This window comes from Camarhynchus parvulus, chromosome 3 (assembly GCF_901933205.1).
Source record: "Camarhynchus parvulus chromosome 3, STF_HiC, whole genome shotgun sequence".
Lineage (NCBI taxonomy): Eukaryota > Metazoa > Chordata > Aves > Passeriformes > Thraupidae > Camarhynchus > Camarhynchus parvulus.
In genome coordinates, this window is record NC_044573.1 from 52,298,164 (window position 1) to 52,324,967 (window position 26,804).

Consider the following 26,804-nt stretch of genomic DNA (forward strand, 5'->3'; position numbering starts at 1 on the left):
TTCAGAAAGCTCAGAACAGGCTAATTAATTTTCCTGTGGAAAAAGGAAAAAAACCTTAACTTTTTAAATACATCTTAAATTTTTTTTTTTAAATTAGTTGTTTTTTCAGCTTCACCACCTGCTTAAAAATGTTCTCTTCCCTTTATTAATGGAAGATCTTGATGCTTCTCTTAACAAGTTACCATGACAAGTTGCAATCTGGTTACTAGCTGCCTGCTTTGCACAAATGGCATCAATCGTGTGCAGTTCTACCCCACAGGCAAGGCAGAAAGGATCAGCTCGCTCCTCATCTGCACTGTGGAAACAGAAGACATGGCATTTGCTTGTGAAGAGAGAGTGGGAACAGGGACACAACTCAACTGCTGAACTGCCCTTAGCATAAGACATGCCCAAGCCAATACCTGTGGCATCAGCTGGTCTCAACCATTCCCATATTTCCTCAGGATCTGCACAGACAATGCACAAGCAGCCTATAGCATCTCTTTGCAGTGAAACAACTACAGTCCCTTTTCAAAATATGCTGTTGGTCATGGGCTTGGGAACAAAAACCAGGGTGAGTTTTGGAAACTTGCAGCAGAGCAATACCAGTGTTACTGCTGTTGTTATACTGGTGTACATTCCCTCTTGGGATGTTTGTTCCAGAATAACTGGCAGACTAATTCTTCGAAGTAAGGATGCTTTATTTCAAACAACAGAAATTGATTAAAATATATATTCCAAAGGAAAATGTTGTTTTTTTAATGTCTTTTTTTCCATATGTCATTACATGTTCTTACATATGATTTGTACCTGAAATGAAATAAAACATCTTAAGATGGATTAATAAAAAGAAATAACTTAGAATAAGGAAGTTGTCAAATAAGCTGTAGGTAATGTTAGATTGTATGTATTTTATATACTTCCCTCCAGGGGCTGTGTCTTTAAACATGAAAATGAAATGTAGCATGGACAGATGATCTACTTCATTAAATATAAAAAAGATATTTTTTTTAAATTTTGCATTGTAATTATGTTTTCTTTTGGAACACTAAGGGGGTAAAATTTTACAACTCTAAATCAGTATTTTTTTTCATTAAGGTATTTTTGTTTTGTTCTAATACGAGCAGTTTGTTGAACCCGTCTGCCACTGCACTGCTGTCTTCATCATCACTAAATGTAACCCAGTGACTGAAATCTTTCAGACTGGGGTGATTTAAATTTTCTGAAGTGTGTGCTGGAGAAGTGGCTGACGGTGCCTGTGTGGAAAGAGGGAAGGAAGAGTGAATGTCCAGGTCCAGAAAATTGGTGTTCTCTGGAAGGGAGCTGGTATCCAGTCGTTGTGGATGCTGGCCTGCTGGTGCAGAAGGGCCCTGGAGCTTCCCCATCAGTTCTGCAGCACTGGGTGCCAAGGGCTGAGTTGTGCTGTTTGTGGGGCTGGCAGAGGCTGTGGGAGCTGAGTGAGCAGGGCCATGAGTCTGGGGGCAGGAGCCAGGGTTGTTGTTGTTGGAGTTGAACAGTGACCCACTAAAAAGGGAGCTGTCACTGCTCTGGAGAACTTGGAGATGAAAAGCTGCAGGAGCCGACTTCTTCCTTCGTGGTGGCACCTTTGGGGCAAAGGGAGCATTCTGGGGAGGCAGCACAATGGCCTCAGCTGTGCTTGCTGACAGGGGCTGCCTTTCACTGCTCCCCTTGCTCTCTTGAGGCTTCCCAGCTTGTGTTCTGGGTTTAGGGACTGGAGTGATCTTGGTTGGTCTAAGAATAGCTCCAGCTTCTAGACAGGGCTCTAGCAAGCCAAAAGGAGACTGTGCTGTCTGTTGGTCGAATTGGTCTTCTGGAGACATGGCCTGAGGAGGAAATGGAAGAAGAAATGTGAGAACAAAAAGGGACCTTAATCTCTGAGTCACTACTGGTGCAAGTCTAATTGACAGAGTTACTAAGAAAAGCTGACAGTCCTGGAAGAAAAAAAATGCATTACAAAGAGGAGGCTTGACAGCACAGTGCTCCACTGTACCTGCTGGGCTCTGGGCTCATACATTGCACCTTGCACTCACCTTCAGAGAGCTAGTGAAGGACTGGGACACTACAGCCTTTCTGTCACAGCTCTTTGTGACCATCTCCCTTTTCAGGTTAGGATTTTTGCTCTGGGCCAAATTAACACAGCTCTGAGGAGTTATTTATTTGTCCCATCTCTCTGCTGATTAATATTACTTAAGCAAGATTGCATAGGGAGGCCCATGCCTTTAGGTGTAGCTTATTTGGATAGATAAGGTTGAAGGAGAATTAGCTTAAGCTAACCCAATAAACGCATTAAGGGCTGTGTCCTGTCTCACTGATGCTGGCCACTGAAGATAAAATTAAGGTCTCAAAGTCCAGTCTAGCATACATCCATCATTTAAAAATATATAAATAACAAGCCCAGCTCAGCCTAGGAGGGCAAGGACTGCTGCAGATTTCTCACACTCTGTGTGACTGAATAAAAGCAGTTAAATTTTTTATTACTCTTGCATAGTATTAAAAGATAATGTACAGGCTTTTTCACGCAGGCAAAATATTTAGTCAGTATCTCATGCTGGACATATCCCTTGCCACTTCTTCCTATGTGCTGTTGTCTGCATTTGACTGTGGTAGAGGGGGATTGGGTAGAGGTTTTCAAGTACACAACTCCCATCTGACCTCCCTCAGATGGAGGAAGGAGTGGAATTCCAGGGCAGTCAACCTGAAATAGATCTATTCCTGCAGAAGCTCTCACATAACTAACACCAAAATAGCAATCCCTCTCAGCACCTTTCAAGGGTGACTTGGGAATGGTGACAACTTAAACAAAACAAACTGACCATCCTCAGCATAGACTGTGCTGTCTGGGTTGGGTTTTTTGGTGAATCTGCTAAGAGAGCACAAAGTCCATTATAGAGAAGGGGTGAATGCCTTTACCAAAAGAAGGTAAGGCAGGAGCCCTAACAATTTAGAAGAGAGCTTCCTTAGCAGAGATTCTGTCAAAGGAAGAATATAAAAGGCTGTATTTGTCTTTCCTCTTGTACTCAAACTGCTTTACAAATTATCTAATCATTTTAGGAGCTCTAGAGGTGAACTATTGTCTCCGTTGTAGAGACCTAACATATATTAAAACCTGAACACCCTACAGCTTTGTATTTTTGAGAACATGAACTCTTGAGCAGACTACAGAATTCAAACTGAAAGGCTGAATCCCATTCCAAAGTGTGTAAGAAAAGCAAGAAAGGACACAGGACACAGAACTGATGAAGAAGCTGCTTCAAATCCTTACAGAGCAGACCACTCATGGTCAAAATTAGATACTGTGCTAAAGAACAAATGAGTCTTAAATCCTGACAAGGTTTAGACAAACCAGAACAAAAGCAAGAGAATGGACTGACAAATAGAAAAGCTGCATATGGCTCTCTTTCCAATCTTTCTTGTGTTTTTATGCCTTTGAGACTGTAATACACAAAATTATTCCAGCACCTGCTGACTTGACAGGACTTCCTGCAAAAAACAAGCAGCCCACCCCTCCATCATTTACACTGTGTAATGGAGGCTGGGTGCATTTTGCTGCAGCGCTCTTACATTTTCCGCCTTGGCTCCTGTCCTTTGCAGGGGAACTGGCTTCTTTGGAGTTGGAACTTTGGGTGGGGGACGATGAGGCACAGGCACCGCTCCTGATGCTGGCTTTGTGATGCTGGGAAGAGCCTCGGGTTTGCAGGAAGTTTGGTTTCTGGTTGGAACAGGCTTTACTGCATCTTCCTGTACTCCTGAAAAGCAAAAGCAAATATGGCATCTCGGCCTGATCAGAACATAGATGCAAGATAATTTCTTTCACAACCATCTTTCCCAAAATGCTCATGTCTATAGGGCCAACTCAGGCCAAGAAGGCAGGTTTTGGAACTAAGCACAGACCTTTGCAATCCTGTAACATCTGTAAGAGGCTGTTAGGGGAAAACTTCCCTGTCTGAAATAATATCATGCCAAACCAGCAGTGCTGTGCCACCATTTGGCCAAGTGGAAAAAACACTGGCTGGGGGTTCAGGAGTACTGGGCTCAAGCTCTGAGTGTCTTTTTGCCATTATTTCCATTATCTGGAAAACCATGTTAATGATACCAAGTGCATCTTGTAGAGTGTTTTAGAAGGAACTGTAAATGCCAACTGGTGGTACAGTACAAGGGACTGGAAGTGATGCTGACCAGACCAGTTTTCTTACCCACACCAAGTGAATCTGAATTTCAAAATCAATGGAGAGTAAATCTGATTTCAAAATGAAATGAGCAGCACTGAGGAACAATCATCAAGATGCCTTTTTGATATTTCTGAATAAATGGGATTATTCCAGATTGTATTCATTCTAAGTATAAATGAAGAGGGGTGGTTTTCTCCTAAACTGAGAGCCTTGCAAACTCAGGTAGCCATTTTCATTCATACAGCATCAGCAGAAAGACTGCATGCAACCCTGGGGGGTACATTCACAGTACCTAAGCTAGTTTTGTGCCCTAACTTGCCCTTGCAAGAAGCTCTCTTCTCCAGGGACTACACAGAGAGCCTAAACACAGAGTAGCCTTTTAGCTTAGCTATTCAAGCTGAAGTAGTGCAAGCTTTTATCTAGGTTACAGCTGTACTTGCTGTCCAAATGTGAACAGAATCCAGGTTATTCCTCCTAGAGCTGCATTTACTCTGTAGTTCTGCTTGGAATGGTGAGCATTCAGTAAATAGAGCAGCAAATATTCTTTATGCAACTCTGAGCTAACACAGGCACCATCAGTTTAGTAAAATCCCATCTTTATATTTTAATTTTTCTGACTAAATATAGGCATAAATAACCCAAAGTTCTACTAGTAGCAGTTTCTACAACAAAATATAAAATTTTAAAAATTTTGAAAAAAGGTTAATATTATCAGAACTGACAGAGAATACCACATACAATTTTGCAAGAATGTGTTCAGGTGAAATTCTGAGTAGGAATATGTGCCTCTGGGCTATGGTGAGATTAATACAGCTACATTTTTCTTTATTTAAAGATTTTTAGAAGTCAGTTAGAAAGCTGTGCTTACCTCCTTTGGCCTCCATAAGACATCTAATAGCTTCTTCTGCTTCCTCAGCTGTGGTGGTTTTGATCTGCTTGACATTGTAAGGTTTGCTTATTCCAGTCCGGACTTTGGGCTTTAAAAAAGAAAAGGAGAAAACCATCTTGAGAGAACTGATTTTTCTTGTACACCTCTAATTTTACAGCTAAGCTCATACACCTGTGAAATTCTGTTCTTGCAAGTGGCTATTCAGTGATCTATAAACACTAAAGAAATGGGAATCTTTTAGCAAATGGAACATCTTTGCTGGCAGAAGGCCAGTGCCTGAGTGCCACAGCTGGTCCCTCAGCCATCCCTTGTTCAATGCAATAGGCTCCTCATCCAGCAAGACAGGAGTGAGGAGGCGTTTCCACATTCTGGTCTTGGTCTCCTCAGGGGACTAACAGCCTTGCTGGCAGTGGTCAAGACCTTTCCTGCATTCTGGGCACTAGCATGGCCCACCAAAACAGAGGTGAAAAAAGAATTAAACCATATGATGATAGTATTAAACATTCAAGTTAGCATCTATCAGAAAACAGCAACAATGCTCTGGTCTCACACCACTCATTCTCTCTCTCCCTCTTTGGCCTTCCTAACTCCTGTTAACTTATCAACATTTTTGTGCTGCCTAACAGGGCCTACAGTTTAGTATTACAGTACAAGAAGTTATCTTGGCATTTTCAGCTCAGACATGTGATGGGCTTCCTTCCTGGTATGACAGGTGCATCCTGCACTGATTCTCAGTGTGGATGGGAGGGAACAGGCCAGTGCCAAAGGGCCACGCTGGGCAGCAGGACTCACTGGCTGCTGAGGGGCTCCGGGAAGCAGCTTTGCTGTTGCCAGGATGGAGCAGGTGGAATGGCTTCCTGGAGAGAGGGAACCATCTGAAGGGGACTTTTTGCCTGATGTTCCAGCTGGAAGAGGAATAAAAAAATGGCTTTTTACATTCAAGAGCTGGTACAAAATTTTATCTGCAATGGAGCAAAACTGATGTGCATTCCATCACCCTCTCAAAATCTTGAACTGTTTCAGCAAGCAGCTTTGTAGTTAGTCTTTCTTTCATTTAATTACTTAGATAACCTCATCTGAGCATTAACATTGCATTCTAGGCATAGAAATATAGATAGCAATGTTGGCACTTCTGTGCAACAGACTCAAAAATGAATGGGAATAATCCTAAAGAACTCATCTTCTACCAGGTGAGCATCACAGAACTTCTAATTTGAGTCTGGAAAATGTACACAAAAGAGAGAATTTTGGGCTGCAATAAAAACATGACATATAGCTTGTCTAATACAGGAGGCAAAGATGATTATGCTCATCTAGCAATCAGCTTTCATCCAGAAGCAGCCATAAAAACAGGAGCAGCACAGCTCTGGATGGCATCTCAGGGGGGCAGAGCTTAGGTAAAAAGCATCACTTCACTTTGTGCCTCACTGAAAATCATAATCCACTTTGCATTTCTTTCATAAACACAAGAATTGCTTGGGAAGAAGAAAAGGACAAAAACTGTCTGGAATAAGTATTTTGTCAAAGGTTTTTAAAATTTTGATTACAATTAATTCCGAATCCAAAAAACTCCAAGAAAACACTCAGTGACTTGGTATTTATGCCTGTGACTTCAGAAGTCAGCAGGCATAGATACCAATTATCTTTATTGCCACAAACTGGCTGCTCAATTTGCTAACCTGAGTGGTGAGCTAGTATGAAACATATTGGCTATTTTATCCTTACTAAAGACATTTCTTTTGTGGAGAATCTGTCGTCCTGAAGACAAACTTCTCCCATTACTGATGGCAGTAATACTCAGGCTGAAACAGGCTGGGAAGCAAGTACAAGTCCCTCAACAACCTGACATTTCAGAACAACGTATGACCTTCTTTGTCACCCAGACACGGCAGGCTAAAGCTGTTCAGCTGGGGCCAGCACCACATTGAAGAAAGTTCAACTCACCGGGAGGGGGAGGCCTCTGTGGTGGCTGGAGTGGCCGAGGCCGGGTAGGAATGGACAGAGACCTGCTTGGAATGCGGCGGCTGTGTTCCCCGCTTGCCTCCAGCTCCCGCTTCAAATCAGCGAGGTCTGCATCATCTAGGGACATTTAGGAAGTGTCTGTGTTAGACACACACTGCGTGGGGCACACCAGATCTGAGAGATCAGGAGAGAGGTGACCATGAGTGGCAAGCCTCAGCCAGGTGTCTCAGGACAACTCCGTTCTCTCACGACAGCGCTGGTCACATTTTTTGCTCTCCCCCAGTGTCTGCCTGCTCCCACTGCAGGAAACATCTACTCCTTTGTCAAATGCTTCTTTCTCTCTCTCTCTCCTTTTTCACCATTTATTAGCTGTTTACACCAACACAAAGAATGCCTGCATCTCATTCCAGGGTTACTGGGCACCTTGTTAGATTCTGAGATTTTCACAACCAGACTTAGTGGAAACCTGCTCCCATTCAAACTGTCATGGTGAATTCCTTGCTTTCCATCCCAAACACAGGAATTCCATTTGAGGATCAGGCCCCTCTTCTTGCACAGGAGGACTTTTTTTATACCAGAGAAAAATCTGTCCGAACGGCTCAACCATGACATCTCTGCTTTCCAGCAACATCTCCTAAAAGGTACAGCTGCCTCAACCCGCTGGCTCTTGGCTACACCTTACATCACTAACTAATTACTCAGTCTTTCATCCCACCTAAGCCTTTCTGACAGTTGGAGAGGGGAGTGCTTTATTCTCCCCCATCTGCTAGTGAGGACTCTCATTTCAGTCCTCTCACCCTGCCATGGCTGCCCAGTTATGCAGCTCTTGTTCTTTAGAGCTCCAAGATTCACTGGGTTTAGTTTTGTCCCTGTGTTTTGGAGAGATGGGGAAGGAATTATGCAGCAGCAGTCTCTTACACTTCAGGCATTTGTAAACAAATTCTTGTTTTTCGGAAAGCTGTGCTCTGCAGGGGATCACGAGTTGCCTCACAGCTTCCTGCTCCCACTCAGCAGCAGATGGCAGCCACAGAGACAGAGCCTGTGGTCTGCCCAGCCCGCCCTCCCCGTGCTCTCTGCATTTTCAGTACTTCTAAGCTGCAGATATGGGCTCATCAGTAGGATCCGAGGAGTCATGCAGGCACCTGGAGGCACGGTTTGAAGTTCTGGCAGCAAAACTGAACACAACAAAAGCCAGCCATTACCACTCAATTCCACCCCTGAAAGGCTGCTGGCAGGGACATCAGTTTCGTGAAGCTGTGCCCTTCCCTGACCTCAGAAACACACACACACTATTGTGCCTGTCACTGTTTTCCATCCGTGCCTACCACCAGCTACACAGTCATCATACCTTCAATCAGAAGGTATTCAGGCAGAATTGGGAGCTTATGGAGGAATCTGAAATTGCAGACACTTTAAGATTAATTGAATATATCATATTTTGAGTTATGTGAGACCATGACCCCACCCTGACCTCCTTCAAACTATACTCCATTACCTCTATTTACTTTGTGATATTTTTTTGTGGAGAAGAGTTAGTGTGAGTGACAAGATTCACTGCAATCCTCTGTGGCTTAATGAATCATCACACAATAGGCCAGAGGTGGTTTGAGGGCAAGGCACCCTATAATACAAAGTGATTGACTTCACAGTATTTAATAATGACTGATTTCTCCTTTACTCAGGGATAGGCTTTTGGGTCTGGCCACACTGAACCCAGCCCATGACTCAAGGTGGACAAGAAAGCCATAAATCACTCTGTTTGGAAAATCTGTCTGTGTAAGTGTATGAATTTCATTTAATCTTTCTGAACTCTACTTCTGACTCAACCTTTGAGGGTATTAAAAGTTTTCACTTTTATGTCAGAAGACAAAGCACTTCTGAGAGAGTGCAGAATGACAGCTACTGAATCACTGCTGTCACAATCAGGTGTTTAATACATATCCCAGCCTGTCAATGCTTGGCCACTCAAGCACGTCCTGATCACATCCCATTGTAAGACTGGCTTTGCTAGTTCCTGCCTCGGTTTTTATCAGTTTTCTCTCCACAGCTTTATCTTCTTTTTACCAAATCACTTCACAATAATGTGTAAACGAGCCAGGTAACTGAGGAAAAAGGTTACACATTCATGAAGAACCTGAAGAATGATTATATGTATATATATTCTATGAACCCCGACTCCTACAGGAATAAATCAAATGGGAACAAAGGAGAAACTTCAGGCCTCTGAAGTAATTTGAACACAGCAACCTCCCAGCTTACAGCTAACTCTTCTGCCACTGCTACTGCTCAAAGGACAGAGTTGAGCCCATCACTAAATCAACAGGATTCTTCTGGATTGATTTTGCTTTGGCCCTCACCAATAGGAAAATAGCATGCAATTTTTTTGTTGTATGTTCTGGTGCCAAACAACATCAAATGGATAAAAAGATTTAATTTCCTCTGGCTAGAAAAGGAAAACCTGCATTTTTCAGCTTTCCTGCCTTGCCCTAGCCTAGAGAGAAGGAGAATCATCATGAATTTCATCATTTGTATTGCTATTATGCCTGAGGACCTCAACTACAGTCACTAACTCAAGGAGAGCTGAGCATGAATAGGTATAACAGGAGAACCTAGAATGACAATATAAGTGAACAGGGAAATAGATAAAACAGGAGAACAAACAACAATCCTTCAGGTCTTACCTTAAGGAAGGTGGATACTTTACCTTTATACAGGCGGGGCGGTTGTCCAGATTTGTTTGAAAGAGCTGTGGATGCACAGTGTGTATCTTCTGCTGTGTCTGCTGCTAGGTGTTGACACAGAGCATCCTCTAAATAATCATCTTCATCCTCTATATCACCTGGATTAAAATATTAGATAACAAAGAATTAACAAGAAAATTCATTCTCTGTCTCTATACGCTACCAATTAATTAACCTATACTATCAGTCAATTTAATATATAAGTTGGGCAAGATTCTTGTGTAACCACGCCATGTGTTTCATTACAGTGTGTCCCTACAGACAGCTGTACCATACATTGAATTTGCTAACATATGACACTGAATTGACAGGATCATCTGAGTAACAGTTCTATGCCCAGGCACAGAGTCGGTCATGGCTTTCATTACAGTCGTCTTTTTAAGAAGTGTGGTTTCATTACAAATTAAGGTGCCACTGACACTCATATTGTACTGCACTGACTCTGTGCAACTAAAGTCAGCAAAGCAATTTCTCACTTCTTAGCTTAGAAGCAGGTTGCTTACCTTCTGATTCATAGTCCAAACTTGAGAAGTCAAAATTTTCTTCCAGAAGGTGGGAGTTTGCCGTGGGGGACATGGGGACCACGCTGTCTCGTTTTCGAACAATTTCCTCCTGAAGGCCCTTTAGCCAGTCTTTAGTCTTGGGCTGGATCTTCACTGTTCTGCCTCCAACCTAAGCACAGAAAGAATTGTTTCCCTTTGCCAAGCACCTTCAAAACACAAGAATGCTTGAACGAAATAATCAAGTTCTGTCAGCCTGTTCAGAATCACATAGATTGTAGACTCGGAGTTGGAAGGGATCCAGAGGATCATCAAGTCCAGCTATTAAAGCAATGGCCCATGCAGGCATTGAACCCAGGACCCCAATGTTATTAGCACCATGCTCTGACCAAGTTGTACAACTGCTTCAGAAATTGATGTGACTAAAGCTTCACTCCAAAAGCCAAATGGAAAGGAAACACTCTTCTTACCCCCACAACCAAGTTTTCAGACTGTAAAAATATTATTGAAAGAAAATGAGGTTCACAGCTCAAAAGGTCTGCTGCTGCTTTTGGGAAATACTGGAGAAATAGGTGAAACATCAAATATTGTCAAAACGACACTGGAATAGCAATATTGGCATGAGAAGGTGCTGGTTTTGAGTCAGCAGCTTTGAAACACACAAGAGTTTTGTATCTGCTGCTACCTGTAAGGAGACTGACCAGAAAATCTCATATGTGATGTATATGGAAGGTGTATTTTCAAACACATCAGGACTTCAGCTGCTTATGTGTGTTGCTCTATCTCAATGACATTTGGGGTGAAAGGCAGACAAGACAGCAGCTTTGACAGGAAAATTAGTTTAAAAGTTCCCAACTCAGATTCCCAGCACCTTCACATACTGTGTGCACACAACTGTGTTTCAGTCTGTGCTTTAAATTACATCAATAGCAGGAGTCAAATTAGAAGATAAAACTGCAAATATGAAAGAAGAATGAGAGTTAAAATCCATTACTTCAGTATTAAGTTTACAGGGCAGTCACAAACAGTTTTTTCAACAGGGGGTCGATGATTTGTAGAGTATGTGTGTGGGAAGGAAAAGCAGGGGATGCGAAGGTAAACTCCTACTGCTAATGCTGGATTTGCCATGGAAGCCAATGAATCATGTTGTTACAGCTTAGCAGAAGGAGCCTATTTGATACTGAAGAAACAAAAAATCTCCAAACCACAATCATGAGGATGCTTTGGCAACAGTATGAAGTCACACAGAATGTCAGGAGAACTGCTTCAAGCAGCCACAACCATGAACAAGTCCACGTGTTCTGCACAGGTGTCAGAGGCCAGATCCTAAGCACCGCTTGGGATCCATGAAAAGTCACCTCATGGCATCCTGAAACTAAAGTACTGCATTAATAGCCTCAGCAGATGTGAAAGTAAAGGACTTCATGAGCGCTAACTCTTTGAAAAAAGATTTAGGTAGAATTTGATTTAGGTAGAAACTCAAGTACTTCGCTCTAAGCAACTACTTTTGAGAAATTTTTAATGAAACTATTATTATAGGTTTGAGGAAGTCTTACTTTGGCACCATCTATATCCATAACACGAAGAGCTGACTTGCTGTCTGCAAATGTCACCAGCATTTGACCTCCACAGATCCTAGTGAAAAAACGCAGAGGAGAAAAAACATTTTATTTCACCATTGAATAAAACCCTTTGAAGGCTAGCATGATAGAAATCTACTATATAGATCTATATACAGGATACATATGCAATGCTATGCAGTTGGTCTTAGTTGTATTTTCCTTCACAATTCTATTTTTTGAGGAGGAACAGGTGGTCTATGAATCCCAGCTGGGCTCCTTTTCTCTCCACTCCTCCCTTGTGTGACCCCAGCACCCTGCCTTTTTCTGGATCACCCCTGGAACAGCAGGACAAACATCTCAGTAGTTGTTGGCAGGATACCCAGTCCAATATCTACACTCCCTCTTGACGAACTTCTGTGGTTCTGCATATCCTACACCTCAGAGGACATGTGATGGTCCCAAAGAGTAGTATTCCACCAAGATCTAAAGCAATTAAAAACAAAATAAACCAAGAACAATCCACCAAAACATGTTCTTTTCTTGCTCCTTTTCTTTACAAGCAAGGTGGTGCTGCTTTTCCTGCACAGCTGCTTTTGAACCCTCAGCTTATATCAGCACTTCATAAAACTACACAATAACAGGTCATCAGCTTTCTCCACTAACAAATGAATCAAATAAACATGAACAAGTTTTTGGCAGTGTTTCCCAGAGGTCACTGTTAGGTCCTTTGCCTGTATTTCTCAAAACAGAAGTCTCACAGCTGTGCTGGAGCCCTGTAGAGAATCAATCAGAATGAAATTAAGCTGCTCTGCCAGAAGGTATCACACTCTCCCTCTCAAACCCAGTAGGTGATAGCTCTGTGAGAAGCTGTACTGTTAACAAACAAGCAAAATGACCCCCAACAGGAAGGAGCCAGCCAGGAATTCCTGCCAAGTGTGAAAGAGTGGTGGAAGAGAGCAGACCCCCCCAGAGAAGGTGAAGCAGGGCCCAAGGATCCACCAGAAGCAGCAATGCTTGGAACTGAGGCCTGAATCTAAAGATGATGATTTACATCAAAGTCTCTGCTTTATGGCATTGTACTGAATAAAATTCTCTTCCAATCAGACAAGAGAGCTGTTGGATTACTTCTTTAAAAGGTTGTTGAGAGGTGTAAGATATTCAAAACACTTGCATTCAATTTCTAATGAAGAACTGAAAGTGCAGTAAAGGAATTCTACATACTTAATCTTCCAATACAAAGTTAACTCTGTCAGGACAATAGGGATCTTCTAGTCTGTGGTTTTTAATAGATGCCATGCCATTTCACATTTCAAACTCACCTGACCAGAACAACAGTGCCATAATCCTCAAACATGTGCATAAGCTCTGTACGCAAGTCTTCAGGAAATTCATTTTTCTCTTCAGGTGTTGGTGATAGCAGATTCACCACTACTGTGGCATCCAGTGGTCCCTGGAAAGATGACACTTCTCGGAAAACACTGTCACGGGCAGCTTCATTAACTTCCTGAACTTCCACTTCTACAATAGCTAACACTGGCCTACACAAAACAAAGGAAAAATACTTATTTAAAAATGAGAACTGCTTATATAAGATTAAAATCTATGTAAAGGAGGACAGGTAAGCTTCATTTTTTCTGCAGTGGTAAACATCATGTCTTGAGCACTATTAACTATATTTCCCAGTCCTGCATAAGCTGAATGCAATTGAAGACACACCATAAGTGAATTGAAATAACAATTGTATGAAGCACTTATGGCAAACCTACAGACCAAAATTTCAGGATACTTCACTCATTATCAAACAGCTGTGGCCCCAAACATCTATAAATCAGGATGGAAATACATTATTTTCTGTTAGACAAGACCACATATCTTCTTCCAAAAACTAAGGACAAGGTCTTCCAGATGTATAATGTTGTCACGTAGCAAATATGTGCCACTTCATTACACTAAAGTAGCTAACACAGCAAACTTGCTTCTTGAGCCATTTCTTACAAATTACTTCTCTGTGTGTTAGGTCTGAATAAAATTGAGAGAGCTGTCTGAAAGAGTAGAACTCATCTCATCTCAGTGGGTGCAATCCACATTCTCAGATTTTCACCTGCACATACACACAGACCAGTGACTGGGACAGCTGGTCTTACAACTGTGTCAAAATTGCTGCCTTCTACTTGCAATAGTCCTGGCTCTTGAATACACATTACCAGAACATATGAAAGCAACAACAGCAGGGTTAGAAAGGGATAACAGAGGGGAAAAATGTAAAGGAAGCATTAACTATTTCCATAAGCATTGTGAATCATAATGCATTTCCATATGTCACAAAGATACAGCCATGCCTTTTTCTAGCGCAAACCTTGGGAAAGCAAAGCTGCTGACTGTAATTAAAAAGCAGCTTTTGGAGTCAAGCTTGCTGAAATAGAAAACCATGTATAACAGTCATGTTTCACAGATCCCATCCTCAGGGTCCTACATAATGAGAGCAGCAGTTCCGCTATGCTTTGCAGAACACAGCAATGTCAGAGCCTTGACACAGAGAAATTGATTGCAAGAGGCATGTTCCTTCACTGCTGGAGGAATACAGAACAGTCCTGGCATGCAAGAGCACCATCAGAAGCACATAGACAGCTACTGGGGGTCACTGAGCATTGCTAGGAGGAGCAATATTGTAGCATTTCCACAGAGCATGCAAGGGGTGAGACAAATATTCTGAATATAAAGGACCTTTCAAAGTGTATTTATCTCAGAATTTGTTTCTCAGAAGTGAAGCAGAGAACAATTTTATCAAAGATAGGTCATTCATATCCCTAAAGAGAAGTCAATTATATAGACCAATGAGAAACACTGGCCTTTGATTTTTCTACCTTTTTCCATTTCCATTTTTAAAGGAGGCACAGAAGCCCCACACTTGAGTACTTGAGTGAAGAGGCCAAACTTGTCCCTGTGTGGCCTGGCTTACACCTCTTCAGGCCACACAGTCCCAACCTCCTCCTCTCCTGCAGCAACCTGAGTGGAAATCCATCAGAGCAGCTTCCTTAGGTATCAGAGCTTTTCAAAACCAAGCAACAGAAAGTTATGTTTTCTATAGCTCTTCCTGCAACTTATCCAACCCTTGCTGCAATCACAGCGCAGGAAAAATAAATACATGACTTTAGATACTTGCCACTCTTGTATAAAACTCACCATGAGAGGAAAAGACCCATCAAGCAGATACTGAACATGGAATAAAGGTGTAATTCCTGTTTTAATCAGACTTAGTTCCTTGCTCTGAAGGTGAAATTCAGCACGACACATTTTAACCTGGCACATTTTAAACTCTCTCTGGTTGTTTAGTTACCTGTGGTCGGATGCTTGCAGCTCTGCTCTCCCATAGTACATCAAGGCTCCAGGGGTCCAAGTGTGCCTGACTTTAGTATCAGCACTCAGATCACTGTCCAGAAGATTGATCTCTCCAGCTATGCAGCACAAAACATAATTTAAAACTCACTCAAATCTAGTTTTACTAGCAGTTAAACACTATTTTATTAGGAAGCTCTCCATAGACCCTACTAGTGGGCGGTGGGGGTTTATTAATTCTTGTATATATATCATTCAAAGAAGAGCTTGTATCCTACAAGATTTACAAATTAGGGACTAGAAAGAAAAAAAAGAGAAAGGCCTGGGAGTGAAACTGAGACAGCCGATCAGTAGAGTAAGACACCTTCAAAATTGTTGACCAGAATGTCACCCAATTAATTATCTGTACAACAGGGGTTGATAGAGTCATATTAGTATTTTACCTCCAACCTCAACACTGAGCATAAAACCAGACACTGCAATTGGAAATTATTTTGTAAATCTGAGTATTAGACAGGGATTGGAGAAAAAATACACAAGAGATATGAGAAACCAAACGCATGAAAATCCAACCTCCAAATAATTCCATTGCAACCCTTAAGGTGACAGAAAATGCTCCAGACATGACGCTAGAGTGAGGTATTCTATTGTTGTTAGTAACAAAGAAGTTTTTGGGTCACTGTTTGAATGAATGGATAACTCTGTCTCTCTTCCCTGTGAAGCTGAAAATGAGTTAATTTGGAATATGGCATTTCTTCCTAATCACTCACACTGGGGCTACACTTTCTTCCTCATAAAACAAGCAGTCATTTAGCCTATAACAACAACAAGATGCAACACAATAAGAGCTGAGAGGCAGAAGAGCCTTGCCACCAACAGTAAAGGAGAGGAACTCTGGCAGCAAACTAAGAAAGCTTTGCAGGGCTGGGAATGTACCAGTCAGTTATGAACCCATGTGAGCCAGCTGGGGGAGACCTACACAAGAGGGCTGTTTTAACTTCCTTATTATATCTCATACAGCTTTTCTTCCCTGGACTGCATCTCTATCAATGGTTTAGGCTCCTCATTTTGATTTGTTTTTCATTCCTTAGATGAGAGTGAATAACTCTATCATGATGACATGCACTCTCTCATTGCCCTAGTTTTGCTTTGTAGTTTTTACACTTAACATAATGATGGTATGACTTAGATTCCAAGCAGAAATTTCCAGACATGTGAAAAAACCACATCTGCAGGCACCGACCAAATTAATTCTCCAGCAATTACACTTCTAATATGAATTTATTAAAATTTTAGAAACACTGGGGGATAGATATTCCTGCAGACCAAGAGAATGATTATGAGAACTATCTCTTGATATGCAAAGAAATACTTTTTATTTCTTAACTGCAACTTTTGAATAACAAGTAAAAATGGCCTTTCTGTTGTGTTGGCCACTCATGAATTCAAAGCACTTCATAAGCACTAATTAATGAAACCTCCCCCAATTCTATAAACTAGCAGAAATATTCCTCAGAATTACCAGTACAGAAGAAATTACAGAAAACTGTTTCTACATCTACTGAGAAGTGCAGTTTTAACTGTTTTAACTATCTAGCCATTATAACACAGAAACTTCATGGGGACTAATGATTCTGTTGAAAAACAACAGAATTATTTCTGTACTACTACAGCTGGGCTGTTTTCAGTTCCTTAGTGAGCTCCCAGCACTTGTAGCATAAAGCCTTTGCTCACACACCCACAAGAAGAAAGGGCCTTCTCTATCTCTGACACTTAATCCAGTGAAGCTGAAAGAACATCTGCTGGAGTAAAGCACCATTCACTAGATTAAATCCCCTTAAGTGGGTTCTAGGCGAATTCTAACACAACTTTCAGATAAAGAAGGATTCTACGCACCTGTTTTTTCAAAGGGTAGTTTCTTTCTCCACCAAAGCACTCTGTCTGTCCATGCTGGGGTTCTGCACTTGTCACTTGTATCATAAGCCTCCGATCCAACGTCGTATTTATATGTTGGTCCAAAATTAATAGTCCCTTCATGGAAGTCTTTAAAAATCTAATTAAATAAAGAACATCTCTTTAAATTATAGATGAGGAAGGTGCCACTGTGACATATCACCTTCTTTGCAAACAATGCTCTGATTTTTAAACCAATTGCTGCATTCAAGTGCTACAAACAAGAGTCTGAAAATGCAACCTCTTTACTCTCTTAGGGAACAAGAAAGACCCAGCCAACATGCAGTTATTCAAGAAAATGAGACACACTGTCTTACTTTTCCACTGGATTTTTGCTGCTGTAGTTGATCAAATTCCAAAAGTGTCTTCCAGTCTTGACGTTTGAGAAAATAAAAGACTTCTTCATATGTTAGATCAATGCGATAGTTAAAATCACCACACCAGAAGACATAGTCATGGGAGAACATGTTCTGCCCCTAGTTTTGAGGTACAGAATACTGTTAATGTTAAATCACATTCATGAAAACACCTTTAAAATGCACTGAAATGCAGCACTCAGTCTCTCTGAATTATTAAATACTGGACTTCCTTGTCACAATTTATTAGTCAAAATTCATTTTGTGCTAAAATAGAATGGTTCCTTCACCAGCTCTGGCACCCCACTGAGCTGAATTTTGTAAACAAATTCAGACTCTGACCCCTCTTTCCTGAAGGTATGTCTAAGCTGGATCCTAGCTTTATATTCACAATTTGTCTGTCATGAATATTCAAAATATGTTTGTTTCTCTAACACATTTCACATGCATATATTTGCATATTCTAAATATAACACAAAATGTGCTTCTGGTACCAAGGCAAATTTAGCAACAAGCTCCTGAGTAAGGACAACCTCCAAATTCGATCTTATGTGCACGTCACAGTTTTGTAAAGGTACTGAAATCAAACGTCAATAAAAATTCACTCCAGTTCTAAATTTAGCATCCTATCCTCTAACCAGTCTTTTTTTTTTTTTTCTTCCTTCCCAGTACAGCAATAAGCCTCTAAATACCAGAGATTCATAAGGGAAATGTTCCAGACTGCGGCCGTCACAGCACTAGAGGGCACTCTTTATATGCATTATACACACAAGGTACCTTCAGCTGTTTTAAGTGTAAAGGACATCAAATAGTTAACGAGGTATTAGAAGGAAAAACTACCATAAGCACAACTTTATGGCCATTTGGAACAGATCCTCTTTGCAGGACGTCCAGTCTGTCAGTATTAGCTCCTACACAAACCAACTGATTGATATGTGGCATGTGCCAAGCCTCTAAACCTTACAAACAACAGGAAGGTAAAATTTTATGCTTTGCAACCGAAATGCCTTTTTTTGCTGACTAACCAGAATATACAAACTCAACCAATCCCTTCCTGGCTTAGGCCTTTCCAGAGGGGCCCAAGAAAGAAGGTATTGTGGAAATTAAAGCAATCAACATTAAGGGAAGCAAAGGAGCCCTGCCACCAAATCCCATGGGTTATCAGCTGGCCTGAGCAGACAAGTTGGAATTAAAACACTAGGGTGATTGATTTGACACAATTTAGGGGAAAAGTTATTCATGCAGACCAGTGGTGCCTACTTGCCATGCTCTGAGAGAAGCCAGCAGTTCCTTGAGAGTGACACATTCAGGAGGACGAAAGGAAGGGAACAGAGGGTACCATGTCAGTGCCCAAGAACTGATCCATCACACCCGACCAGAAGCAGCCAAGGCACTGCTGCACTGAATGGCATGGATGGTCTTTCGGGAATTCTCACTCACTAGCGCCAGCAAGAGCTATCAATATCATGTTCTCCAGTTCTAACATCAGTCATCTAGAGCTTAACTGCACAAAACCAAGGACTTTTCAAGCACTGGAGCAACTCTGTTTTTTGAAAGGATTAGTACTTTTGTAAAGCAAGTGCTATATTGGGTAGTACCTAGTCTTCTGTGAAACATGCTTCCCTATTTATTTATTTATTTATTTGCTAACATTTTCTTTCATGGTACTGAGATGCCTCCTTTGATGACCTGTCATCAAAGACAGCCTGAGACCAGCTTTCATGATGTAAAGATACCACTACTTTATCTCCAATACTTTTAGCACACATACATCTCACTTACCATTGGGAAGCTGAGTTTCTGTGTGATTTCTTTATAATCTTCATTCCTCTCTTTCACTTGAGTCTGCCCAGCAGTCAAGTGACTGCATATAAAGCAGAAACTGGTACTATAGAACTGAAAACGAATGCTCACTGCCCCTTTATTCCCAGCTTTTCCTCCCATTCCTGTCTTCACGGTGTCTATTGCTACATCCCTGCATTAAAAGAAAAAGTAGAAAGGGAACAGAGTAAAGGGCTTCAGGGACAAATATTCAATTAACTTTGACTGCAACACAAAGGGAAAAGCCAGTTTACAATGCCATGTCTTCCCCCCTCTAGAAAGCTTGCTGCTTTTATGCACATCTTTTAGTTTCTTGATGTTCTTATGTTTCAAATTAAATTTAATACTATAGAAATAAAACTGTTTGAAAATATTTTTCTCCTTTTCTCGTCCCTTCCAAACAGACCAGCACGACCTAATTTCTGAAATACTGGGAATTTCTATAGAATATACTTTTCAAGTTTCCCTCTACCACGATCCTTAAAATATTGACAATAACTAAATTTTACTACTATGCTTCCTTTTACTTTTGAACATATGGGAATGTGCTTTTGAGACAGTTAACGATTTACTGTTCATATGTGTTGAAACCCAACTTCACAATTCATGAAGGATTTTCCATTTAATTAAAGAGCAGCAGATCATAACCCATACTTCATTAAATCAGATGTGATAAAATCAGGGATTATTGGATACAACTATTTATATGTAACTTCTCAAATGAGTTCTGTACTGATGACAAATTGCTTAAGGTCTCCATGTTGCTAATCACTTAGTATTTCAATGTGATGATTAGCACACACTTCACTACAGAAAGATAACTTGATAAAGCAGACCACATGCTCTCAGGGTAATTTATCCCAAATAGCCAGGCTACTCCAAGAACAAAGCATGGCTGTCTGATCAGATAAGTAAATGATGAGATCATTGTTTTAGCCAACGCCAGTACCATGCCTGTCTTTCCCAGTGAGAAAATTTTACTTTCCAGAGAAAACATGAAGCAGATCTGACAGGAATATTACTGATGTTAAAAAGGGACGTCCAGAAAACTGCTAAGTCTTGAGTTATTCTCAGAAATTCGTGATGTAAATGATGCAAGATGTTACAGGTCTCCTTTCCCCACCCCCTTCATTTTCTTCTCTCTTCCTCCCCCATCTTTTGTACCTTTTTTCTCTCTTTTTAATTTCCTGTCTTTTCCTGACAGCAGGACACCACCAGAAGACACCCTCAGGGAGGCAAAGGAGGGACATCAAAGTTTTCTATGAAACAATGGGTTTTAAGCACTCCTACAGAAGCACAGTGTTCAGTCTTTTCACTCTAAAGTTCTCCCTTCCTGCTGCCTACCTACCCATCTCCTGACTGGTATTCAACTGATTTTCCTTCATGGCAAAGGTTATGCTGAAATAATCTGCTGTAAATTCAGCTGCTTGTATTTCATCAATCATTTCACTGATGTATAAACCAGCTATCGTCTCATTATTTCTCTATTCTCTATCTTCTTTCTAAATCTCTTCAATCTCTGTAAGCACAGAAGCATTTTTTTTGCACTTCTGATAATTTTTCCTCTCCTTTTCTAGACATGGAAAAAATATGCAAGCATAAAGGTTAGATTTGATTATGCTCACATAGCAGCACATTGGCATTAAATAATGAAACTTGGTCACTAAAATCAACTTCCCTTTTTCTTTTGAGTTTCAAAGGGCTACATCCAATTTCCAGCAGTTTGACAACTGCAACAGAACCACTGTGCTGTTCTGCTTCTGATTTCCATTTAAACCATGAATTTCCTACTGGATTACTCAAATTTTTTGTAAGCCAGATGAAAAGTCACAAACTGAGAGAAACACTTCTCTTCTGGACTGCTTCATAGCAGCAGCAGCAAAAAAAAATTACTTCAAATCATTTTGAGGAAAGATTACTGGAAAGCAGCAATGCAAGACCATCAGAGTTACCTGCATTGTATTGCTCTGTCTGGCCTACAGCACCTGATGTTGCACAAGCTCTGTTCTGAGGTTTTCAGTAGATATGAGATCATAGGGAAGAAAGAGGCAGCTTTTGATATTTTAATCAAAAAATGCAGTGGCCAATCAGTGGCCTAATATGGGGTTAGAAAGGATCTCGGGGGTTTAAGGTCAGGCAGACGCCCAAAGATAGTTTTGGCTAATTATTCACTTCCTAACCATTCACATTTAGCCTGCATAATTCTTTTACACTTAGCCTGCATAATTCTTGCCCACAGCAAAGGCATTTTAATGCAAGTATCTCCATGGGTTGGTAATTTTCTAGGAGGAGTTTGATCACTCTCCAGGGACAGCTGAGCCAGTAAGCAGAAGATACATAGCTCTGCACTCTCCTGACTGGCCACACAGTTCTGGTTCTCATGACATCTGCGAAAGACAAACACTTCACAGGTTCTCTTACCTCTTACCTCTGAATTCTATAAAACGTCAAGGGCCAAAATTAGGTCTCTTCACCCCATTCTCTTCAGGTCTATCCCTGCCTCCATAAGGAAACAGTACAGACAGGGCTAGAAGTAAAACCTGCCCTTCAGGCAGGGGAGGCACTTCATTCAGTGCATCAAAAGCTCTTGGACTTACTAGCCCAGGTCATTCCTTTCCCAGGAAGACAGCACCCAAACAAGGTGCTCCACCCTGACTGCTCACCTGGAGCATGCCTGGCTTTTCAGCTACCTGGAGGAAGGCACTGAGGCTGCCTGGCCTTTGTGCTACCCAGGGAGATGGACTCCAGCCTGCTGCTGTCTGGAAGCATTGCCTCTTCTCCATGCTGAGCAGAGACCAGAACACAGGTTTGCATGACTCCCACCAAGATGAGCAATCCCTCCCCACATTCTCTGGCCACGCTTCAACACCAGATGTCACTGAAGATACAGGTTGGGTTTTGGAGATTTTTTTGTTTGGTTGGTTTGGGGTTTGTTGTTGTTTTTTTTAGGTTAGTTTTATTTTGGGGTGAGGTTTTTTTTGTTTTGGTTTGCTGGGTTTTTTTTTTGTTGTTGGTTGTTGTTGTTTTGTTTGGTTTGGCTTTTTTTTTACCTGATGAAGGGGACATGATATGGTCGTACAAAGATGAAAAGACAAACACCAACAAGCTGTGCTGATGTCAGCTGAATGTAGCGATGAGTCCTGGAAATAGCTTTTTGAAGCTGCTCTCCCCACATTTTTCTATTCGTTGTACTGGAACAAACATAAAATCATTTAATGGAATCAAAACAAACCACATACAGTCAATAAAATGAACAGACTAACTGTGCCTTAGGTTTACAGACATCCCATTAGGCTGTAGAACTTGAAGTGCTGTAGAATACATGGCAGAGACCAATAATACCTCCTTGCAAGCCAGCCTAGAGTTAGCAGGGTCAGTGAGCCCAGGCACAGCACGCAAATACAGTTATCCTGCTTCTGGATGTGTGAGGGATTTTTGTCTACTACACTTAGAAACATCCACACTCACATGACACTGGGGATAACTGGAAGCTGATTACAGCAATCATAACCATAAAAACAAATTTCCAAATCAATCTCATGACTTGTGAGTTTTTCTATGCCCACAGTGGAGAGATCTTCTCAGGATTTTGTGACTGGAAGGTGACTGGCTACTCACAGCTGCTGGCTGTTCCTAGCAAAGGTTTGTGAATAGCTGCATATACCTTCACATCAGTGGATCTAGCTTTTTCTTTTCTCCAAAGTCAACATATCCATGTAGATATACCACCAGCCCAGCAGCCACACTAAGCACTGCTGTAACTTGTCATTCCCAAAACAGACAACTAAGTGGCCAGCCTAATGAATTAGCATTGGAAACATGATCTTCAGCATTCCACCTCCATTCAGATTTACTAGGCCTACTGCACATGTTGATATGCCAACCTCAGGCTTTGCATTTAACTTCTTCTCTACAATTTTCACAAATACAATTAGCCACAGAGACATTTTTTAGACAATTTTAGAATTCCCACATGAATGGCAATTATGTTCGTAGTCATTAAACACATTTTCCAACATCAGACAGAGTTTTAAGGACAAGTGTTAGATCAAGCTCAACCATCAGAATTCTTCTCTGACAACATAAAGACTTAAGAGACTTAGGAAATCGAGCACTTTCAACATCATCCCAGCGACATTTTTAATGGAAAACACATTTCCAGCTATGGCTGCAAACAACAGACTTGGAACTGAGTGAGCCCAGTGACCATAAAAATTAACATGGCCAGCTCCTTTGGGGAAGATTATGTTCTTTTTGTTGGGGTTTTGTTTATTTAGTTGGGTTGGGTTTTTTTACAGTTGCAAGGGGTTTTTTTGGGTGGTTGGTTTTTTAGGTTGGTTGATTAGGGGTTTTTTGTTGGTTTTGTTTGTTTGGTGTTTTTTTTTTTTACGTACCTGGCATTCACAATGTTCCCTGCACTTAATTCAACCATCTCTTCAAATCCCACTGCAAATATGTCAGGAGGGCAGTTATCATCATCTGTTGGCAGGAAGGAAAAGTCACGCCAGAATTACAATTTTGTTGTTTCTTCTAATGATTTGTATTCTAATTTCTGCCAGAGATCCTTCCTGCAGTTCTATCTTGTGTATCCCCTGCCAAGCTATACATATTCATAGCTCCTTTAATCTAATCTCATAAAACAACCCCTGCAGTTCCTCTGAATTTTTTTACTGCTTTTCTCCCACCAGTTGGTCTCCATCTTTCTTGCAGGAAGCAGTTCAGAACAGAACATTATACTGTAGCAGCGTTAAGCCCTCTCTCCCACACCCCACTCATCACTAAAGCCACAACACCTCACTACTCACCATCTCTTACCCTCTTGTCATTTTACCCAATGTGCTCTTCCTTTCTGACACAGATTCCTGTGTAACTGAACTTAATTGTCTACACAGAAGTATGTCACCTCCATCTCAATGCCTTTAGCAAATTTATCTATTTTAAGGACGCTTCTGAAGTTTGTTCTTGCCTTCTTTCTTCCAAGTCCTTCTTAGATCACCTGTATTTAAGGTTAGATCACCCTAGAGCACAATGACCCCCACCCCTCTTTCCCTGGTTCTGTGGATATTACTCTGAGGAAACATCAAAGTTCAGATGATGTCATAAAACAGTGTGAAGTAAATCTGTTGACCCATTAGGTATGTCCATTGCCTAAAGAGTTCTAAATTTTTTTAAAGTGTCATATGACCTCAGTGACTGTAACTTAATTCAGCATGAAGATCTAAATATAGACAAACATAGGAACCTAAATCAAATCTGACTCAGAAATCACAAACAAAAAGCAGCATATGCAGCAACTCTGTGCAGACACAAGGGTGAAACTAGCATGACAGCTAGCCTCCTTTACTAGCTTAACCAGACAGGCACTGTCACGTGTATTTCCCATTAATAATTTTGGACATGTGTCTTTGAACACTTGCCCATTTGTGTAGGCACTGCACTGGCATTAACATGGATTCAGACATTTGCATGGTTGCACCCTAGCCCTGCCCATTCACATAACTCAGCTCTCTTCCAGAAGCTGCTCAGACCTACCATGTCACAGCTGCCTGTTCCATGTAGCCCTGCTCTTCTGCTTCTCTCAGGGGACAGTCTGGCAAGGCTAACACATGACAGGCTCTCAACAAATTTTAGTATTATGGGCACAGTCATGTGCTAACACATCTGAAGTGTTTCTGAAACAGACTAGACTGGACTAATCACTTACCTAAGCTGCTCAGAATACAGTGGTGTGCACCTAAACCTAATCACATACCACTCAGGAACTAAGGGTTCAAATGAGACAACTTGTATAAGGGAGCCAAGGATTTGAGGAATGTATTCCTGAGCTACAAGGTTAGGTACATTACTATGCCTGTGATGCCTGCAGAAAACTAAATGTTCCACTGTAACAACAAAAGCATGGGTTTTGCAACCACTCAATTTTTAAATGACAGAATGTCCCCTTTTAATTTACCTTAATAAAAAATCTGTAAATCAATTGCAATACCTGACGTTGTTCCATAAATAAGAAATTCAGTAGCCAATTTCATCAACCTACAAGCATAAGAGCTCTCTATAATGCTAAAGGAAATATTGCCTTCAACAAAGTAAATCTTTTTGTTTGAAGGCTTTGATAATAACATTTCCAGACAAGCTCATAGTTCAGATTGTATTGATATGTTTAGCTCCAGATGAGAGACCAAGATGCTCTGATGGCACCTAAGCACGTAGGTCCTGCTTATGACAAAGAACAAAGAACAGAGATATGGAAGAAGAAAATGATATACAGGGTGCAGAATAGGTAGATACATCTCAGGATGGCATGAAAGAGAGCTCTGAATTCTGACCTGCTGAAAGTTTGAAACAGTCACTTGGACTGTTTCAAAGTGTTCAAAGAACTCTGACTGTCAGGAGCTCACACACCATTTCATTTCTGCAGGGCAGCAAAAGCATGGAGAAGCTGAATACACCTCTAAGAACTGACAGAAAATGCCCTCCAAAATGTACTGCCTTTGAAAGGCTGGTCAAATCTTGTGTCCTGACTCACTGTCTCTAGAGATGTCAGCAAATACTGTTTGTACATTTTGACTGTGAAGTCTTACCTTGAAATTCTGAAACTCCTGAGAGCTTGGGAGAATCCAGCAGCCAGTCTGTCAGCTCACTGGTACCAAGGATGTTGCTTCGAAACTGTTTTCCCCCATTCACATTCCAGGTCCCTGTGGCAACACGAACACGCTTGGAGCTTGTGAATTCAAACTGACGCTCTGACATGGCCTTCAAAATACTTGGAGTTACTGACAGAAGAGGAGAGAGAGAAAGATGATGATTAAAAGAAGAATGTGCTGTAAAAGGACAGAAACCATTCACACGGCAGCAGCACAGTCACTCTGAAATAATAACATTACCCTAGCAGCAACAATACAAAAGGTAGGGAATAACTCCTATGGCAATGGCAGTAGCTACAAGATAACTGGGGTTGATGTCAGCAATTTCTCTTATAGAAACCAGGCACCCTTTGAAAGCTTGGGAATGGCTGGTCACCGACTTTCAGCTTACATTTTTCTGTACTTCTTCAAGTAATAAGCAAAAAATTCTTTTATTTCCCGTAATCTTTTCAGTTTAGTCAATAGCACTGTCATGGTTTAACCCCACTGGGCAACCAGTGCTTAGTAGTACTTATCCCCTGCAGCAAAATGTGGGAGAGAATCCCAAGAGTAAAAGTGAGAAAACTCGTGGATTGAGATAAAGACAGTTTAATGGGACACAAAAGGGGTGGGGGGGGGGGGGGAAGATAATAGAATTATAATATACAAAACCAGTGTGGCACAGCACCCAGCCAGTTCCAAAGCAGCAGCCCTCAGTCAGCCTTCCCCCCTCCCAGTTTATATCCCAGAAACGGCATCATTTCGTATGGAATATTCCACTGGCCATTTGGAGCCAACTGTCCTGGCTGCATCTCCTCCCAGCTTCTTGTAGCCCTCCAGCCTTCTCAAGGGGAGACCATGAGAACTGGAAAGTCCTTGACTTAGTATAAAC

General features: G+C 41.3%; 1 protein-coding gene across 2 annotated transcripts in view; it reads right to left on the minus strand.

Moving 5' to 3' along the window:
- Positions 1–748: 748 nt before the first annotated feature.
- The window catches only part of SYNJ2 (synaptojanin 2), a 65,118-nt gene continuing 39,062 nt past the window's right edge, over positions 749–26,804 (minus strand). Inside the window, exons 12-27 of one of the 2 annotated variants that reach the window (XM_030946031.1) lie at positions 25,871–26,062; positions 23,684–23,768; positions 22,340–22,480; positions 19,251–19,443; positions 17,430–17,588; positions 17,056–17,212; positions 15,161–15,278; positions 13,143–13,361; positions 11,818–11,896; positions 10,265–10,433; positions 9,725–9,859; positions 7,003–7,137; positions 5,851–5,963; positions 5,038–5,146; positions 3,562–3,746; positions 749–1,823 (exon numbers count right to left, since the gene is read on the minus strand). In XM_030946031.1, coding sequence (XP_030801891.1) covers positions 1,044–1,823; positions 3,562–3,746; positions 5,038–5,146; positions 5,851–5,963; positions 7,003–7,137; positions 9,725–9,859; positions 10,265–10,433; positions 11,818–11,896; positions 13,143–13,361; positions 15,161–15,278; positions 17,056–17,212; positions 17,430–17,588; positions 19,251–19,443; positions 22,340–22,480; positions 23,684–23,768; positions 25,871–26,062 — 2,969 coding nt within the window. In that variant the 3' untranslated portion in view covers positions 749–1,043. The remainder of the gene's footprint in view (positions 1,824–3,561; positions 3,747–5,037; positions 5,147–5,850; positions 5,964–7,002; positions 7,138–9,724; positions 9,860–10,264; positions 10,434–11,817; positions 11,897–13,142; positions 13,362–15,160; positions 15,279–17,055; positions 17,213–17,429; positions 17,589–19,250; positions 19,444–22,339; positions 22,481–23,683; positions 23,769–25,870; positions 26,063–26,804) is intronic. The other variant, XM_030946032.1, reaches the window with a different exon arrangement.